General features: G+C 40.1%; 1 protein-coding gene across 1 annotated transcript; it reads left to right on the top strand.

The window, feature by feature from the left end:
• Positions 1-17,363: 17,363 nt before the first annotated feature.
• On the top strand, positions 17,364-19,975 carry Clec14a (C-type lectin domain containing 14A). The gene has a single exon (XM_048362386.1). The coding sequence runs from the start codon at positions 17,460-17,462 to the stop codon at positions 18,903-18,905; it is 1,446 nt and encodes a 481-aa protein (XP_048218343.1). The 5' UTR covers positions 17,364-17,459; the 3' UTR covers positions 18,906-19,975.
• The last annotated feature ends 419 nt before the right edge of the window (positions 19,976-20,394 follow it).

The raw sequence follows: 20,394 nt of genomic DNA, 5'->3' as shown, positions 1-20,394 counted from the left end.
GGGAGAAGATGTTTGCAAGCAATATATTTGACATGCATCTAGTAAATCAAAATGTACAGGGTAAAAGAAAATGTACAGGGTGTTATAAACAATAATACCTTTGAAGAATCAATAATCTAATTAATACATAAAGAAATACATACTCAGAAGTACAAATGGTCAATAAACACATAAATAAATGGTAAACATCTCTGGCCATAATGGAAATGCAAATCTAAACAACATTGAAATTTCATTTCAATCTACTCAGAATGGCCATCATCAAGTATATACAAACATAAAGCTGACAAGGATGGAAATGTAAATTAGTATAACTATTATGAAAATCAATATGATGATTCCTCAAAAAACTAAAACTAGAACTACCCTACAATTCAGAAATAACATTTTGGAGCATCTACTTAAAATAATTTAAGTCGGGGGCTGGGAATATGGCCTAGTGGCAAGAGTGCTTGCCTCTTATACATGAAGCCCTAGGTTCGATTCCTCAGTACCACATATATAGAAAACGGCCAGAAGTGGCGCTGTGGCTCAAGTGGTCTAGTACTAGCCTTGAGCAAAAAGAAGCCAGGGACAGTGCTCAAGCCCTGAGTCCAAGCCCCAGGACTGGCAAAAACAAAACAAAACAAAACCCAAAACCTTAAAATAAGTCAAGAAACACAAAGATATCTACACATGCATGTTCATTGTAGCACTATTTACAATAGCCAAATTATGGAAATTTGGTGCATATTTTCTCTTATATGTGGATGCTAGACCTAAAATGAAAACATATAAGTAAACACATATGGAGTAATATGCATATGCATATATATTAAACCAACCAAAATACAGTACTCTCATGAGTGAGATTCCATGGTATTACCCCTTTAAAAAATTAACAGATTAAGCAAATCATTATCAAGTAACTGAAATATGTCTTGACCATAGAGACAAAAAAGAGGAGGGTAAGTGAAAAAGAAAAAGAAGGATGGGTGAATATTGTTTTACTGTGACAGTGAATCTAGTTAACTTGGTAAGACTGGTGGAGGGAGGGGTAGATAGTAGGGAAGAAATTATTCTTAGGAAGGTATGACTGATGAAGATGCATTGAAAAACATAAAAGGAGACGGGGTAGGGAGGGAAAGTCTATGATCAAAGTACTTTTTTGACATGTATGACAATAGAGTAATTCAACCTGTTAAAATTATTCTAAAGAGGGGAAGGGTGATAAGAATAATATAGTGAGTAAATTTGACCAATGTCCATTTATGTATGTATAGAAATACCAGTATATGCAAATAATTTTAAAGAAATAGCCCACATTCAAAATTTTAATGTTAAAACATTGCTACTGTCCCCCATTTTACATTGCTAAGCCATATCTATATTTTAAGATATCATTTGCTTTGACAAATTCACTGTACAAACCTTCAGTAACCTATGTGACTTGCATATTTACCGTTTGAATGTTAAAAAGAAGTGCTAAAAGTATAAAATATTATTTTTTATTTTTAGATTCTATAAAATTGTTTATTATTTACATGGATTATTTACGTATTTTTTCCATAAGTGCATCTTCTGCTACCTCTTATTTTGAGAATGTATAGTAAAGTGCAAAAACTTTAACCAGATATTCTGGGTCATGTATCATAATGTGAGTTTATGCTTTTCTCAACACTTTCAGGTAAAAACATTCTTAAAATTTTTGAAAATGGACAAATGAACTCCTTATTAAAGAAAACCTTCATGACTTTATTGTTCCATTGACTATTGTTACATTATTTTCCTAATAGTGAAAGTGGGAGTCCTTTTTCCTGCTGTGGCTTTTGTAAATAGCAGAATAATTATGTATTCATTTTAAGATTATCTTATTTTTGATGCCTCTACAGAAAATCAGATTCTCATAAATATGAATGGCACGTTCAGCCTTTCCTTGGTTGGCAGCCTTGTCTTGTCTTTGTCACTTTCCTCCCACAAAACAAGATGCCCTTGTTGAGACAGTTTACTGCTATGTCAGTAGGTGCTGTGCCCTACACTACAGGTCAGGTAGCAGCATGCTAATATCTAACATTGATTCATTTGTGTTCCGACTGAGTAACTGTGCTGTACATTTTTTTATTGTTGTTGTTGTGGTTGTTTTGCATTATCTCAAATATTATCATACCCCTTTAGTGCATACCATACCACATTTGCCTTAATATTCTGTTTACACTCAACCTCTTCACATGATTCAACCAGAAAGACTGAATTGTGACAGCAGATAGAAGCTTAAGGAGAGATAATGGGAATGAATTCTGGGTTTTCAAAGGAATCCATAGATCTAGAACTTTAAAATTTTTTAGAATACTGACTTATGATTTATTTAACATATTAATGAAATACCTTGTGATGGTTTGATGAGGTAAATATTGCGTAATATTTAAATATCTACTTCTTCAGACACCTATCATTTATCACGAAAATATTCAAAATCCTTTCTTTCTAGCCTCTTGAAATGTATAACCCCATTGTGCTGTGGCACACAGAATTTGCTCCCAACTAACTGTAACTAAGCTCCTATTAAACCTTATATGTGCCCAATTTCTAAAGTGCGTTTTTCAAATGTGAGAACTAACTAATGAATGAATACAGTGATTTTGTGGTTAATCTATATTTTATTTTCTTCAATGTACAAAAAAAGGACTACATTTAAAATCTTGGCTTACCCTTACTAGTCCTTTGATTGTTGAAGAAATTAAATCATTGTAATAGCCACGTTGTGTTGCTCTAACCAAATATTTTGCATAAATTAAGTTAAAGTAGGAAAGAATTATTTTACTCATGTTTCAGATTGTGGGGAAGACATGGCAGAGATAGAAGCAGAAAGAGAGAGAGAGAGAAAGAGAGAGAGAGAGAGAGAGAGAGAGAGAGAGAGAGAGAGAGAGAGAGAGAGAGAGAGAGAGAGAGATATCCAGGAACAAGATACCCCCAAGCACTCACCCCTGGTGATTTGCTTACTAGCCTAAATTTTCTAGAACATCCCAAAATTGTGCCAAGACATAGTCTTGTAGGGGACATTTCAAATAGAACCATAACAGTCATGAGTCTGCACATAAAAAGCAACCTTGGAAAGTGTCCTCAAAGTTCAGTTAGTTTTGTCACCTCTGCAGGGCGTATAGATGAATGAAATCGTAGAAAGAACAGGAGAGAGCTAGCGTGATCTCACCTTAAGATCCAGCTTTGGATAACCAACCTGACACCCCTTTACCTATTTAATTTCCCCATATTCACTTCTGATCTTTCTGTGAGTGTCCTTTCTGTGTCCTGAAAAGAAGCCTCCTTTTTTTTATTCTGAAGAATTCTCCTATATTCTTGACATTTTTACTAAGATACATAAAAAATGGCAATTAAAAATAATAGCTGTACTTCTATGTAAATGTGGGTATCTGTAACCCTATCTTTGTAAAGCTTACTATTGTACTTAAAATGGTTAAAGTGAAGTTTGTATTTCTAAGTGTGTAAAGTGATCATGGATTTTTTTTAACTTTCTAATTTTATCATTCATCTCTCTTTGTTTTAAAGTTCTATTATCTCAAATTTAATAAGGCAAATTGTTATGAATATGAAAATATTTTTCTGAAAATGCACATATTATGCCTAGGCTTGCTTAGTTTTTAAAACAGTATGTAATGTTGCAATGTTTCTAATAGTACTGGTCAGGTTAAAAATATTAATAAAATAGTATTTCATTCTAGCCCTACAGATGAAATTATTATTATTGTTGTTATTATTATTATTATTTTATAGTGGAGAGTCTGAGTCTTGATAATTATGAGTTAAATCATCCCAAGTTAAAGACTGAGGCCTGATATAGTGGATGCTAACACCTTTGTACTTGACCTCCATTTTCTGTGTATACATATACTGCTCCTTTTTTTGTTGCCATTATTCTCTGAGAACCAGGCTATTTTCTTATCTATTACCCTCTGGGAAGAATCTTTTCTCTAACAGTATCTTCAAGGAGACTTTTGTTTCTTTCTCTCATCTTAAATTTTCTGCATCTTTTCAATTTGAAACTCTTCCCGTAATTGCCATGAGACTTTGAAAAAAACACAACAACTTGATTTTACAGCTTCTCTAAATTTTTATTGCCTGGATCACTTTTCTTTTCGCTAAATATGAGCATTCCTGTTGGTTTTACTTATCTTTAGCTCTCTTCTCTTCAGTATTTACCTTGTGCTGATGGATTTTAAAACATAAGCACTGAAGACAGATCATGTTACATTATTATCTTCTAACTTGAGTCTGGTATGTTATTTATGTAATTTCATTTTGCAATAAAGCTACATGGGATGAAATCATAAGAGTAAAGTACAGGTAATAAATAAGTTGTGTCTTATGACATTGTTTTCATCTAATTAGATTGCTATAACAAAATGCCATAGGCTGGATGGCTTACAAATGACAGAGATTTATTTCCTATTGTCCTGGAGGATGACAAAGCCAAGATCAAGGTGCATTTGGTTTCATGCGAGGGTCCATTTCCCGGTTTAGAGATGGTGCCGTCTTGCTGTATCTACACAGAGGAAGGGTCAAAGCAAGTTGTTATGATCTCTTTTGTAAGACTAGGCCCTCATTATCTAATCCCTCCCCAAATATTCTAACTTCTAATATCATTAGACTGGGGATTAGGCTCAACACAGGAAGCTGAAGAGACACGAACTTTGAGACCGTATCACATATTTAAGCAAAGCTCATACATTTGTTAAGAAACACAACAAATGGGCTAAAATGGTGAAGCATGAGCAGAATGCATAAAGTACTAAGTAAACAACCTATATTAAAAATAAATAAGGGCTGGGGATATAGCCTAGTGGCAAGAGTGCCTGCCTCGGATACACGAGGCCCTAGGTTCGATTCCCCAGCACCACATATACAGAAAACGGCCAGAAGCGGCGCTGTGGCTCAAGTGACAGAGTGCTAGCCTTGAGCGGGAAGAAGCCAGGGACAGCGCTCAGGCCCTGAGTCCAAGGCCCAGGACTGGCCAAAAAAAAATAAAAATAAAAATAAATAAATAAACTTTCATATAATGAAACAAGTAGGGATGCCAGTTATAGTTAAAAAGGGATGTGCAAGCAGCCAGCCTATGGTCATATTCCATCCCCAATGCCACAAGAAACACAGTCATTCAGTAATTGATGTGAACTTCTTCTTTTTCCATTCTTGCCAGTCCTGTGGTTTGAGCTCAGGGTCTGAGCACGGTCCCTGAACTTTTGCTCAAACCTTTGCTTCTTTTGCTCTTTAGCACTCTACCACTTGAGCCACATCTCCACTTCTGGCTTTTTATTGGTTATGTTGCACTGAGGAATTGAACCCAGGGCTTCATGCTTGCAAGGCAAGCACTCCAGCCACATTCCCAGCCCTTATGTGACTTTCTTGTTTGCTACTCTTCCCTACCAAGGACACATATGATCCCCACACTTAAAGTGAGGGCTCCCAGAAAATCAACACATTGACAGACACATGCTTCATGCCCAGAAAACAGGAGTATCTGGGGCTGCTACTGCCCATGTGGCTGCCGATGATATAACCTGAGCATCTTGACTAAAAATTGACTGCTTTGACTTTATTATCAATTTGCATGAAATCGTTGATCTGTGAAATAACTGCTATTAAAGAATGTAAGTATGTTATCATGAACTCATGATCTCCAGTTCTCTTGGTGCTCAAATGTGCTTATCAATCAGTTTGAAAGAATTTTTCTCCTTTGACGGAAAATAAAGGATAAATAAAAATAATCCACGTACTTGCATTTATGTTTTATGTAGTGATATTTATTAATAATACATAACATAGGAGCAGCATAATTTGGCAGTTATAAGCATTGACTCTGGAGTCCAGTTCCAGATTTTAGATCTAGAATTATGATTTTCTAGCTCCTTGACCTTGGATAAGTTTATTTTCTATCTACCTTCTCCGGGTCCTCATCTATAAATGCTGGGAAAATGAAATAGAAATGGTGTCTAGCACATAGGGTTCTTATACAGAATAAATAAGTTAAATCAGTCAAAATTGCTCATGACAGGGCCTGGCATGGAGTAAGCTGTCAATATGTGTTAGCTCGTATTAAGCTCCTACAAATTCATTTTAAACAGATTTCCTTCTGTAGGTGCTGTCTGAATAACCTTCCATCCAGAACTGCTTGCTTTTTAAAGCCAGGCTCCACACACTCATTATCCAGGCCTCGAAAAGCTGAAAATAATGTTGTTGGTCATTAACTCTAATAATACTCCCTTTATGTTTGTGTAGTCCTGTTGAGTTTATGAACCATTTTCACATTCTGTGCATCATTTGATTTTCATACACCTCTGCAACAAAAGCAGACAGTGATTCTTATTTTTGAAAGATAAAGGAACCAAAGCACAAACAGAGTTGAAATGGCTACCCTTCATCACCTAGAAGATGACTGTGACCTTTGGATGTTTATAAGTCTGCATATATATCACTGTAAGAGCTAACTGTTCTTTTCTTGTCCTCCCCCAACTTTATTTTTTTCAGTCGTGAGGCTTGAACTCAGGGCCTGGACACTGTTCCTGAGCTTTTTTGCTGAAGTCTAATGCTCTACCACTTTGAGTCCAGTTCTGAGGTTTTTTTTGTGGTGGCTAATTGGAGATAAGAGTCTGGTGCACCTGTGAACCATGATCCTCAGATCCCAGTCTCCTGAGTAGGTAGGATTACAGGATGGAGGCACTGGCACCCAGGTCATTACACTCTTTATTGAAAAAAATTCCCAATAAAGAGAAGTAATAAATGGTTTATTCCACCTGAGGGTTTTGCTGCTAGGTTACTCTAGCCACTTAAGACAATCTTTAAGTTCTGAGGAAATGGAAGTCAAAACCCTTCACGTACGCAGCCATGTGCTCGTCCTCTACACGATGCTGTTCTTGTCACACTAACGACAACAGAACTGAGAGTAAGGGGGAACCTGACCCAAAGACCATCCTCTGGGTATCCCTTCTGTGAACCACTTAACTATGAGCTCTATGACCCTAAGATGAAATTTCCCTGTGCCTTGGTTTCCCAATTTGTAAAATGGACATTATGATGTGACTTACATCATAGAGTATTTGTGAAGGTTGTAAGAATTAATACGTCAAAATACTCAAAAGAGCTGGCGAAACCCCTGTGCTATGTGTTTGAGAAAATGGTCTGAATTCTTCCTTATTTTAGCTGGTGTTGTTGAAGATGGCTCACGTAAGACCCATTTCTGTGTGAACCAAAACCCAACAGACCCTGTAATGATCAAATGTGTAAGCCAAAACACTGAATTGTCCCTCTCACCCAAGATCTTTGACTCTCTCTCTCTCTCTCTCTGAGCAGCTCTCACATAAATCTTAAATGAAAATATCCATGACCACATATTACTCCAAAATATATCTTGATAAGTCTGTTTTCTGACTTTTACCCTCATCACCATGATCATCCTCCAATTTTGCCTAAGGAATAGGTTGCTATGGCAACATTTGCCACCCACAGTCAACAGTCAAATTTCATTTCTCAAATACAACTATTAGAAAATAAATGGCCCATGTAACATTCTTTGTTTTGTTTCTATGTTCATTTGCAAAATCTCCTACCTGTCTGAGACATCTATAAATGCTGCAATAATGCTGTCTTAAACACTAGAACAATAATTTGTTAATCCAGACAAAAGCACTCTTCAGATTTTCAATGTTTCCAAAATAGCTTTCTGTCAATACAAGGAGGGAGAAAAGCACAGTCACAAGGTACTTCATCACAGATTTTGTTTAGTCAAACTGCTTCTTGTTTTGTAATAGGAATATGAAATGAATTGCAGCATGTTATTTGCTAAAAAGAAATTTTCCTGTTTTATTTTTTTACCTCAGGCAAAAATGACTTAACTACTTTAGAAACAAGAAGGGAAATTTGCCTCTCTCCAATAGTCATTCCAACAAAATCATATTATTTCCCCCAAATAAATAACGTATGTATACTGGCCATCACCAAAGGCACACATTTAAAGAGTATTTTTCAAGTAAATGGTCAGGAAAATCCTATTAATAATACCTTTTGAATGACTAGAGACTCTTCATTGCAATCAAAATAGCAATAAATAATAATTTAAGTGGATATAATAACCCTCTAAGTTTAATAACAGAATAAAGCTAAGAAAGATTTTGACACTGTTCTTAAAAGAACTTTTCAGAATAAAATCTGGGAATTTTAATCAAGTATCATTAAAAAAAACTAGTCTACATCAGTACCATAAAATGCAAAAAAGTAAAACAGTAGCCTTCCATTTGTATTTTAGCTTTGTTAGAGAATCTTAGTTAATTTATTTAAAACAATAAAAACATCTAGGCAGGTACTGGTGGCTCACACCTGTAATCCTAGCTACCCAGGAGGCTGAAACCTGAGAACCACAGTGTGAAGCCAGCTCCGGTAGAAAAATCCAGAAGACTTCTCTCTCCAATGAACCACCAAAAAGCTTGAAATGATGGTGTAGCTCCAGTCCTGGAGCTCCAATCTTGAGTAGAAAAGGCCAAGTGAGAGTACATGTCCCTGAGATCAAGCCCCAGTACCAACACAACAAAACAACCAAACAACTAGCATTCATTTCTATCTAAACAAAGAAGACAAGTACAACTGGCAGTAGCACAAAAAATGAAGAGGCATTTTTTAAAACCTTGCCTTATGAAATTATAATATAGTATTCAAGAATACATGTACGGATTTAACCTTGCTCTGTGTTGAGTAGCAGATGTGTGTGAAATTTCAAAGGAGTATGCGTATTTTTTAATTCAGAGAAAATGACTTGGGGGATTCTTACAAAAATTCCAAATATCAGACAAATCCTTCTTGCCATCGTGACATTTTCTATTAAAATTGAGTAAATATTACAGCCAAAAATCAATGAAGTAATTCCTTTTTGAGAAGAAATGTGGGGCGATGGAAGCAAGGTGAAGGGTGTATATCAGGAAAGCTGGCATCAATAGGCTGCCAGGGAACCAAGGTAGAGCAGCTACCTGGGATGAAACAAATCCTTAGCATGATGAGTTGAATTTGCCAGTAATGAAGATTAGTCAGTGGTTCTAATGTAGATGACAAAAAAGAGAGAGAGAGAGAGAGAACCATTTGTTTCAACGGCTCCAAATGGAGTTTTAAAACAGAAGATGACTAGGTAATTTCCTAACCTGTTAATAACTATGTCTTTTTTTTTCTTCTCTAATGTCCAGGGCATTTTACCTCTGGTGATTATAATTCTAAGCAAGTTAGGAATCAGTTAAGGGAGGCAAGATTTAGACATAATTCAAAAATATATTGCAGATAGGAAGAAAGGGAAGTAATTTTCTGAAATGAGGTTGAACATCTGCAAATCAAAACAAGTTTCCTGGTGGTGAAATCCAAAGCGGTCCAAATCTTTTAGATTTTTTGCTTCGGTTTTTATCCTAATACGGTTCAAGAGGAATTGGTTGTTGCCAAATCCAGTCATTTCTAGTATTTATTTACTTTAAGACTGAAAATATTTGCAATTAATAGAAGATTCTAGGTGCAATATACCCCCTCCTATTCAAGATGCAGTATAAAAATTCTCCAAGACCTTTTGAAGCATAAAATTAAACCCTAAATGGATATTAATAAAAAGAAGAAAGAAAGCAATTCTCTCTTTTGCCATATCAAAAGAAGGTATATTTCCAGATCTTCTTTTGGGGGGGGGGTGGAGGGAGGTGTGTTTGATATGCAAGATAACTGCACTTGATTCCTTTCAACAGTATTGCAGTTTAGATATAATATCATGCTTTTACAATTTATTTGTATTGTAAAGGTGATGTACAGAGGAGTTATAGTTACATAAATAACGCTATGAATACAATTCTTGTTGAAAATGTTACCCCCGCCCTTGTTTTCTCCTCTTAGCCCTCCCTCTAACTCCTCTCCTCGCCCCAAGTTGTAAAGTTCATTTCCAACATAATATCGTGTTTAACTTATTTATCTTATACCTAATGAACTAACAGCTTTACATGTTAAGGCTGTAGTTGGTCTGCTGTTTTGGAGGGAGGATGGACCTGTGTGCTGACCTCGGTGAAGATCCCCTGCTATAACTGAGTGGAGGATTTGTGGGGCTATGTGCTCCCATCACAAAAATGACCACCTCTGTATACTGACCAAGGAGCCAGTAGAGGGAAAGCTAGCCACCAAGGGCCAGCAGTTGATCAAGTAGGGCAGATTTTTAATTATGTTAATTATGCAAAGGCAAACCAGAATTCTGACCAACTCCTATCAATAAAACAGGACTCCCATGAGCTTAAGTTAATAGGTGATGATGTTAATCAAACAATGTTCTTATTGCTATTCTAGTTTCTCTAGAGGTACAGATAGAGTCCCATTATAAAATATTAATGAATTCAAGACATTTAGTTGGGAAGCCAGGACATGTATACAGAATACGAAAGCAAATAATCAAGACAGTATGTTCATAAGGCAAAGATTTCTAGTTCTGATAGAAAAAACAAGAAACCATGCAGACTTTTGAATATAGTGTGGGAAAATAAAAGGAGGTGGCCTAAGTGGATGTGGGGCCTGTTAAGAGCCTGAAGTAGTGTATACACAAAGAGCCTGGTTTGGAATCTTGTCCAAGATTTTAGGCGACTTGGGGCTGAGGGGGTGAGAACAGGAAGAACAGAGTGGGTAGATTTGAGATATGTCTTCTGTGGAATCACAGGACTAAGTAGCTGAATGTTCAGGGAAGAGAAGAGCTGAACAGTTTGGGGATGTGTGGTCTCTTCTTAAGACTGAAATATTAACCTGAAACAGGCAACCTATGTAATAATGAAATAATTCACTTTGAAAACAATGATTTTGGTGTCAGAAAAGCCATGCAAATGCTCTAACTGTAGCTCAGATAGGTAGCAATGTGAAGAGTAAGTACTACCTATAGCATTAGCATGTCCAGCACCCCCTGAAATAGGAGCTTTAGAATTCCTTTGGGGCATCCCAGACTGCAGGCCAAGTGGCACTTCTCACCCACCCCCTCAAGTAGAGTAGATGCCAGCTTTACTTTCAAGACATGCATCACTCTGGGCCAATAACGTGTCTTTACTTCCACGACCAATGAGTTTAAGGGATATTTGCATCTTCTCTGAGGACTTCTTTTTGCTCTTCCACATTACCTCATTACTCTTTGCAGCTATTCCCCTGTTCATTTCCTTATCTTGCAAGGATGGTAAGTCCTGTTAAAGCAAGAAGGTTCTATTTTATCCATCACCATATCCCCAGGAGGTGGCTGAGTGCCAAGGACATAGCTGATTCTCAAAAACGTGCTGAATGAGTAGATGAGTTCTCCATCCAGTCCCATTGCTTTTGCTGCTGCTGTACTTGGTAGACAGGCGGTCTCCATGCGCAGGATCTGCACAGGCAATCCTAGGGGACGGAAGACGAAGTCCAAGATAGAAGGAAAAACGATGAGCTATATTCCATGTCTAACTAAATATAGAAAACAGAAGAGGGAGATATCAGATTCAACCCTGGGAAACTACATGGATTTTCTGTCCTTATCCTTAGAGATTGTCACATTACAGGTCAGCGTGTTATGCTTTATCTTGTAGTTAATTTAGAATTGTACTCAGATTCAAATTGTACTTTTAGTGGTTTCAGGAAGCAACATACTGTTTTTTGTAGCAATTCCACCATTCTCCTTTCCTACCAACAGTGTAAGTCCATGAGAATACTTAATATGACTGAATTGTACACTTGAGAATGGATGAGATAGTAAATTTTATATTATGCATTTTTAGCCACAATTAAAAAATTGTGAAGTGATCATAGGGTGCTTACTAGGTGCTGTTAAGCATACTAGAAACATCCCAGGGGACAGATTCTTTAGTGATACTGGCATTTCTACAGCCAAGTGGTTCAGTGAGGAGCTGGAAAAGGAAGGATGGGGGTTGGATACTAAGCCCATTTCAACTACCTTGAGGCTTTATCCAACTACATTAAGGTTATTTCTATTGTTCTCAAGTGAGAAAGATTAGGAGAGGAAAAACTGAAGGAGAGTGCATTTGGAGCTGGGAAATAGTATGGTTAGAGGTTACTTATTCCAGGAGGCCAGCCTATTAAGTTGTTCTCCATTTTTATAATCTCAAAAGGTAGCACTTAGCTGCAATACGAAGGGAGAGAAAGAGCAGAACCAGGGTAATTTCTCCCTCGCCGCAGAATTCACTGTCTCATCCTTTTGCTGAGGTATGACAAAGTCACACTGTGTTCGGCCTCTAGCAGAGAGGCTCCAGTACTGTAAATCACTTTGTGAATTCTCCCAGTTGCAGAGGGGGATATATTTCCAGGTCTATATTTGCTTAAAGAACTGCTGATCAGAACAATAACAAAAATTTCTCCCGGTACTGGGGCTTGAACTCAAAGCCTGGATACTGTCCCTTATCATTATTGCTCCAGGCTGGTGCTGTTTCACTTGAACAACACCTCCAATTTCGGCTTATTTTCTGGTTAATTGAAGATAAGAGTATCATAGATCTTTCTGCCCACATTGATTCTGAACCTCGATTCTCAAACCTCAGCCTCCTGAGTAGCTAGAATGACAGGCATGAGCCACTAGTACCAGATGAAAATGAAATTCTTGATGCTAAATCTGAAGGTCCAGTGAAAGTTTTTGAGTGGATGAGATTTAAAATGCCTTGTAATAAGAAGAATAACTCACATACCTGGAATAGAGAGGCCAATGGAGAATCCGTTGCACGGTGTGTGAATTTGTCAGATACAGAGACTTTAAATGAGTCAGTTGTTAAGTGTAGCTAATAATAATTGCCGGGTTCCATTGCCTCTGCCAGGTAAATGCTAAGGTAACTGCTGATTATCCTCAGTACTTACAAAGTGATAACAGATAAGCTTAATAGGATTTGAATTTAAGTGGCTGTGATTTTTTTACCTTCCTTTTCCACCCCTGTGAAGTGGAAATTCTGCAGTCATCAACAGAAAAAGCATACGTTCAGACTTAAGGCATACCCTGATTATCAAGCATGTTTAACATATCATTTCTCCAAGAAAAATCATAACATAAAGCTAGAATTGGATCAGGCATGCTGAACTGTGCAAAAACCTGAATAAGAATGCTACCCAGGAACTGGGAATATGGCCTAGTGGCAGGAGAGCTTGCCTCATATACATGAAGCCCTGAGTTCGATTTCCCAGCACCACATATATAGAAAATGGCCAGACATGCCGCTGTGGCTCAAGTGGTAGAGTGCTAGTCTTGAGCAAAAAGAAGCCAGGGACAGTGCTCAGGCCCTGAGTTCAAGCCCTAGGGCCAGGAGGGAGAAAAAAAAAAGAAAAGAATACTGCCCACTTTTTTATAATGATAGTTTCTCGACAACAGCTCCAACGTCAGATCAGTTTATTGGGAGACATAGTAGCCAATGTACCCAGAACACATGGGCCCTGTGGAATTGTCATCTAATTCTTGACAAAAATCTGGAAAGACTGAACACAGCAACATAGAGTATTTTCCTAAACCATATCATGTACACTGTGTGTGTGTGTGTGTATGCTTGTCCACATGTGCACTGGGTATGTGTTGGTGAGAGTTCAGTCAGCTGTTAGTTCTTGCATGCTATCTCCCAGTTACATTATTAGGGACCTGGAATACAAGTGAAAGAAGACAACCACTGCCCTCTGGGAGTGCTTCTCAAACTGTTACTCTGCATACAAACTATAAGAGGAATTTGTTAATATGCAAATTTTGATTCAATTCATCTTTGGTAGGGCACATCTAACATGTGTCCTTCACTATCCTAGCTATTCTCATTTGAGTAGGATGGTATTAAAAGACTGGTGTGCTACATCACACAAACAACTAACTGTATACTTCTATTTGTGAAAGCACTATGAAGAAAAAAAGTATAGGGACAAAAGATCAAAGAAGCATCAGACCTAATCTTTATCTTGGGGCTAGGAGAAGGGATAGGATTTTTAAGCTAAAAGCTGGAACATGGCAGAATGTAGCAGCTAAGGTCCAGCTAAAGGTTGGAACATGGCAGAATGTAGCAGGATAAGGCCATAGGCAGGTAAAGCTCTTCACATTCTTCCACATAGAGGTGTTTTTGAGATGCCAGAAGTGTGCTTGGCTTGTGTTGAGGGAGTGCTAGAAATGCCTAAAGCCACATAATCTTGAGTTCCTGGATGATGGGAAGTAGATTGTAAATAAATATTCTAGCTTCATCTTCCCTTAAGGAGACATGCTGAGTAGTGTCTCTCAGAGGGTTCCCAGCAGAATCAGGCTCTTTTTATCCACAGCTTAACTTCCTGTATTTGACTCCTCTGTCTCTGTCTCTCTTTCTCTCTCTCTGTCTCTCTGACTCTCTGTCTCTCTCTCTTTCTCTCACTCTGTCTGTCTCTCTCTCTCTCTGGTCTCACATACAACTAGAATTTTATTTATTTGTTTATTTATTTGGTGCTGGGGGTTGAATTCAAGGTCTTCCATTTGAGCCATGTCTCAAGTTCTGCTGCTTTTAAATCTTTTAAAATGGAGTCTCTTTCTTTTGACAATGGGTTAACAGTGGGACCATGATCTTTCTTATCTATGCCTCCTGCAGAGCTGAGATTACAAGCTTGGTACACCATATTAAGAGCTTGTAGCTTTACATCTGTTATTATCATACTTTTAAATATTTGGACTCCAGTGGAGGCAAAATAATATCCTGTTATGCTCTTGATAAATCTATTATTTAAAAATTCAAACCTTCTGTGTATATCTACTGTTTTTCAGATATGTGATTTGTTGTAGAAATGCTAGTGGTATGTAGATCAATATGAAGTAATTGATTAGAAAATGTTATGTCTTACTCTGAGTGAACTATTTCCTCCTAACACCCACATCATTCCAGGCATATCCAGAAATATGATATATAGTTATTATGGTCAATATGTTTCTCTATTCTGATGTTCCATCTCCATATATAGAATACCAGAAGGTGAGAACATGTTATTCACTATTATGTAATCTAGAAACCCAAACTCATCTCTAGTGACTTTCAAAATAGCTAAGTCCAACACCACTGGCTGGAACTTGTAATCCTAGTTGCTTAGGGCCAGCTCAGGCAGGAAAAAACAACCATGAGACTCATCTCCAATTAACCACCAAAACACCAGAATTGGAGCTATGGCTCAAGTTGTAGAGCTCTAGCTTTGGGGGAAAAAAACAAAACCAAAACAAAAACAAGAAACCTCAGCAATGGCACCAAGTCCCTGAGCTCAAGCCTCATGTCCAGCAAAATATTTGGAATTTCCATTGACTACTCATTTTTAAAAGGTTTTATTGAACTATACTATACTGACCAGCTCATAGTCTTAAGATTGCAAAGGCATATAGAGCTGGCCCAAGTGCTTAAATATTTTCAAAATTCTTTCAGTTGAGTTTCTGGATTGTCATATCTTTCTCATATAAAACATCAAATTACTGGATTAAATGCAGAATCCTGTTTAAAGATCTCAGACACTTGCAAGAAGGGAATAATGAAATGCTGGGAAACAGGAAGAGAAGGAGAGAGATCCTGTTGTAAAACCACACCATTAGCAATAGCAAATATTGTGATTCATGATGTTTACTATGGCTTGATAAGATGGATGGAATTTCCAGGAGGAAAAGAAAAATGAGAGTAATGGTAACAATAAACAAATAAAGAGAATGGGAATACTATCCTATCTCATTCCTTCTCTCCCCTCATTAACATGAAGAGTCAACCCAGCAGGTCAAAAGCATGCTGATATGTGCTAATCAGGAATGGCATGACTGATTTCAAATATTTGAAACCATCATGAAGTTTAAGCAAACTTAGTTGAAACAGTTTTTGAATTTTCTGATTACAGTATTTTGCATCACTCCCAACTAAGAGAGCAAATGATTAATTTTCTAAAGTGTTTTATCATGATCTAAATTGCTTAAAAAAGAATCCTTGTGTCTGGCAGTGTAATCCTGGGTACTCAGGAAGCTGAGATCTGAGGATTAAAGGCTCAAAGTTAGCCCAGCAGAAAAGTTATGAAATTCTTATCTCCAATTAATAGAAAACAAGTAAACAAATAAGCAACCAAACAAAAATGATGCTGAAAAAGGAGCTATGGCTCAAGGCTCAAGTGGTAGAGCACTAGCCAGGAAGAACAACAACAAAATCTTAGTGATAGAACCTAGGCCAGGCCCAGCGTTCAAGCCTCAGGACCTGCACGCTGGCATACACACTGGAGAGAGGGAGAGAGAGAATTCTGAGAGCGGATTTTAAAGTTCCTTAACAGTGCCCTACTTCCCACAGTGTTAGTGTTTACTAAAACACCCAACAGACCCTTGCAGATGTTGGCTCAATCATCTTTCAAATCATAGAATATTGTTTTACTGTATACAATATGCATTATAGTGCAATAAATATTCTAACTTTTTACAGATGCTTCGGTCAAATGAACAGTATAAACATTTAATCACAGAGAAACATGATATTACAATAGTTCAAGGTTAAAATCACAGTGCAATTGTTCTCCAACATTCCTTACTAAGACCATGAACTCTACAAGCTTGGAAAAGTTATGAACCCACATAATGGCAAGAAAACCTAAAAACCTAACAGATCTATCAACTGTTTTCCCCCTACTTAGATGTGGAAATACATCTTCTTCTCAAAAGAAACATGGACCATCTCAAAGGGAAATGCAAGTGAAAACTAAACTTTTAAGGCCATTTAAAACTGCCAAGGGAATTCTAAATTCCTTCGAAGAGCAGTTAGTACCGCCTGTATTTCCTTGGATAAAGCAAGGAAGCAGAGAAGCCCCGGGAAGAGATGAGAAGTTCAATAGAGCTGCCTCTGTGTAGCAGGGAGAGACCGAGTTTTCCTAGGATCCCCCCACCTCACCCCTCCTACACACACAGGCACAGGAAATCGCCACGAGACTGGAACTGTCTACAAATGATGCTGACGCCAACTGCTCTGTCCGTGACAGAAACACAATGGGTGGGTGTAGCCTTAGGACCACAGGCAAGTTCCTTTCCCCAGTTCTTCCTGCCAATGTTCATGCCTGTGTTTCTGGGATCCAAGGTCCTGAGTTGCCCTAAGCCGCAAACGCTATCCCGTTCATCTTGGTGGCAACTTTTTGTTTTCTCCTGATTCTGATAGACTGTGTTCCCAGTGCCAAGGCGCCAGCTGCATTCTTGACCCCTGAAGAAATCAGGACTGCTCAGGGCTTGGCAGAGCTCTGGCCACATTTCCTGTCGGTGGCCTATGGGAAGCTGTTGGCCGCCTGGAAGGGACTCTGGTGGGGACTTGTGGCAGTTGGGGAGACTGGGGGCGGAGAAGAAGGAAGGGGAGGGGAGACGGGATGGGGGGAGCTGGCTCTGGAGGGCAGTTGACTGCAATCTGGAGACCGCTCTGTACTCTGGGGAGGGACACATATAAGTGGGGAGCCGCCTTGGGCACAGGGCCTCAAAGATGAGGCCGGCACTTGCCCTGTGCCTCCTCTGCCAGGCGTTCTGGCCCAGGCCTGGCGGTGGCGAGCACCCCACGGCCGATCGCGCGGGCTGCTCGGCGTCGGGGGCTTGCTACAGCCTGCACCACGCGACCATCAAGCGGGTGGCAGCCCAGGAGGCCTGCAACCTGCGCGGCGGGACGCTCAGCACGGTGCACGGGGGCGCCGAGCTGCGGGCGGTGCTGGCGCTGCTGCGGGCCGGGCCCGGGCCCGGAGGCGGCTCCAAAGACCTTCTGTTTTGGGTCGCTCTGGAGCGCGGGCGATCCCACTGCACCCTGGAGAACGAGCCCCTGCGAGGCTTTTCCTGGTTGTCCCCCGACGCCGCCGGCGAGTCTGACAGCGCCACTCTGCCCTGGGTGGCGGAGCCCCAGCTCTCCTGCACCATGCGGAGTTGTGCGGGACTCCAGGCCACCCGCGGGATCGAGCCTGCAGGCTGGAGAGAGATGCGATGCCGTACGCGCGCCAATGGCTACCTGTGCAGGTACCAATATGAGAGCTTGTGCCCCGCGCCCCGTCCCGGGGCCGCCTCCGATTTGAATTTCCGCGCTCCGTTCCGGCTCAGCAGCTCCACGCTGGACTTCAGTCCTCCGGGGACCGAGGTGAGTGCGACGTGCCGCGGGGAGCCGCCCATCGCGGCCACCTGCGTGGCGGAAGCCGCGGGCGCGCGCTGGCTCGGGCTGGCCCGCGGGGCGGTGCTCTGCCCCTGCCCCGGGCAGTACCTCCGAGGGGGCCGATGCGCACGGCTCCCCGACTGCCTGGACGACTCGGGAGGCTTTGCCTGCGAATGTGCAGAAGGCTTCGAGCTGGGGAAGGACGGCCGTTCTTGTGTGACCCAAGGGGAAGGGCAGCCAGCCCCCGGGGGCACCCAGGTATCCATCAGGAGCAGCGTAGCCGTCACTGAGGCCAGCCTGGGGCCACAGAGAACATGGTCACCCCAAGCCCGCCAGGCGTCCAGTGCCACACCATCTGTTCCTGAGACTCTTCAGTGGGGACCGCACAGTACCTTAACTACCCTTCAACTGTCCCCACAAACCAAGCCAGCAGCCACCGTCACCCCACCAGGACGTGTGGACACTGAGCTTAACTCTACATTTTCCATCCCAAAGGCCTTTGACTACTCCTCCACTGTGGTCTTCATTCTCGTGGGCATCGCCGTCGTGGTGCTGGTGATCTTGACCATGACGGTGCTAGGGCTTTTCAAGCTCTGCTTTCACAAGAGCCCTTCCTCCCAGCCGAGGAAGGGGCCTGTGGGCTCCCCGGGCGAGGAGAGTGACTCGGAGGCCACTGCCTTGCGCTCCAACTCTGCACCTTGCCTGGACAATGGGGCGAAGGCCCGGGACTGCAGTGTGTGGGCGCAAGCAGAGGACGCCTCGCTGTCCAGGCACTCTCTTGGCTCCGGGAACACTTAGGGAAACGGGGGACATGGCTACGCTTCAGGCAGACCTTTTTCACGTTTGGTGAAAAGGGGAAAACGAAGAACTGATTTATGCAATCACAATGAAATTCCCCTCCCTCCAGTTCACCTAGGGGCTGTGCCATTGCCTGTGAATGGCTCGCCCCGTCCAGGGGAGCAGAGAAGGCTAAGCGCCTGAGGGAGGCCCCGTGGCAGGATTGGGGGGAGGGAGACATTTTGTTATCTTTCTGAGGAATTTGGAGAAGCAACTAAAAAACAATATAATTTTGGAAAGTTTATTTACTTTTAAAAAAAAAAAAACAAAATAGAAGTGTTCAGGCTGGAAGTACATTAGCGTGAAAACTTCCAGGCAAAAAATAAAAATAAACAAAAGATTATTGGCAACCCAGACTCAAATATGTTTGGCTTTGGTAAGAAGTAATTATTTGAGAAGAGAGCATGACGGGCATCGCCACAAGGGTAGATGGTGCTTTTAAGTTGAAAGGAAAATCCTTAAGTCCTTCTAAGAAGGAACAGATCTCTCAGAACTAGAAACTTTTCCCTTTGTTCTTTGTCCTTTGCTTTCAAAGTCACTGCTACTTGTGTGCTTTGCTATAAATCCAACCTGCAGTGTTGCCAGACACTGGCTTTGGAAGCAAATTACAGTTGACCACCAATTCAAGTGTTTATTGTGTGTCCTTGCCCAAGGAAATAGATGATTTGTGTCTCTCTCTTTCCAATGTGCCAGAGTGTAATGGCCTCTCCAACCAAATCACCTTCTTTCCAACATCAGGATGCAGGTCCTCACTCCTAATTATGCTGATGTTAATTCTCAATTAAAACGTAATGCTAATTATTGATTTGAAATCTTCTGGGTGCATTCAAGTAAAAGCAGGCTGGGTTTTCTCCGAACTTGCTAAATTCCTGTGCATTTTTAATACAGAAGGAAAACTGGAGTACCAAGCTCTTCCCCTTTTCTTCTTAATAAATGTGGCAATGTATGTTCATCTTGGAACGATTACTATTTAGCAAAAATCTACATGGAAAAGATGTGGCCAAAAGCTTTCAACAGAGGTGAGAGTATAAGAAAGAAATGGCAAAGCCTATACCATGTTGTTATGACTTGGGGTGTTAGAAAGAAATAAAAATGAAGCATTTTGGTGAAAAATAACTAAGACATAATTAAAATCACTAGTGGAGTCTAGGCCCCCAGAAAACTGCTCATTTTTATTCATATGCTTGACTTCAAAAATGTTGTAGAGGTTGACACATGGAGAGAGAGAAATAAGTTTGCTTGTGGGAAAAACAGGAGGAAGTCCTATGTTTACCTAGAATCATTTTTATTTTCTTATGTGTACTATGTTTGTACTTAAGTATTTAGGCTTAAAATGAGTAAATGACCAACAATAAAACAATCTATTAGGAAATTGAAACAGCTCATTCCATTAATCTGTCCTAAATTTATGTATCTGATATTGTAACATCAAAGGAATGGAATAATGGAT

The sequence above is a fragment of the Perognathus longimembris genome, chromosome 14, assembly GCF_023159225.1.
Source record: "Perognathus longimembris pacificus isolate PPM17 chromosome 14, ASM2315922v1, whole genome shotgun sequence".
NCBI classification, from domain to species: Eukaryota; Metazoa; Chordata; class Mammalia; order Rodentia; family Heteromyidae; genus Perognathus; species Perognathus longimembris.
The sequence above is the reverse complement of the archived record's forward strand: the minus strand, read 5'-3'. Positions and strand labels throughout refer to the sequence as shown.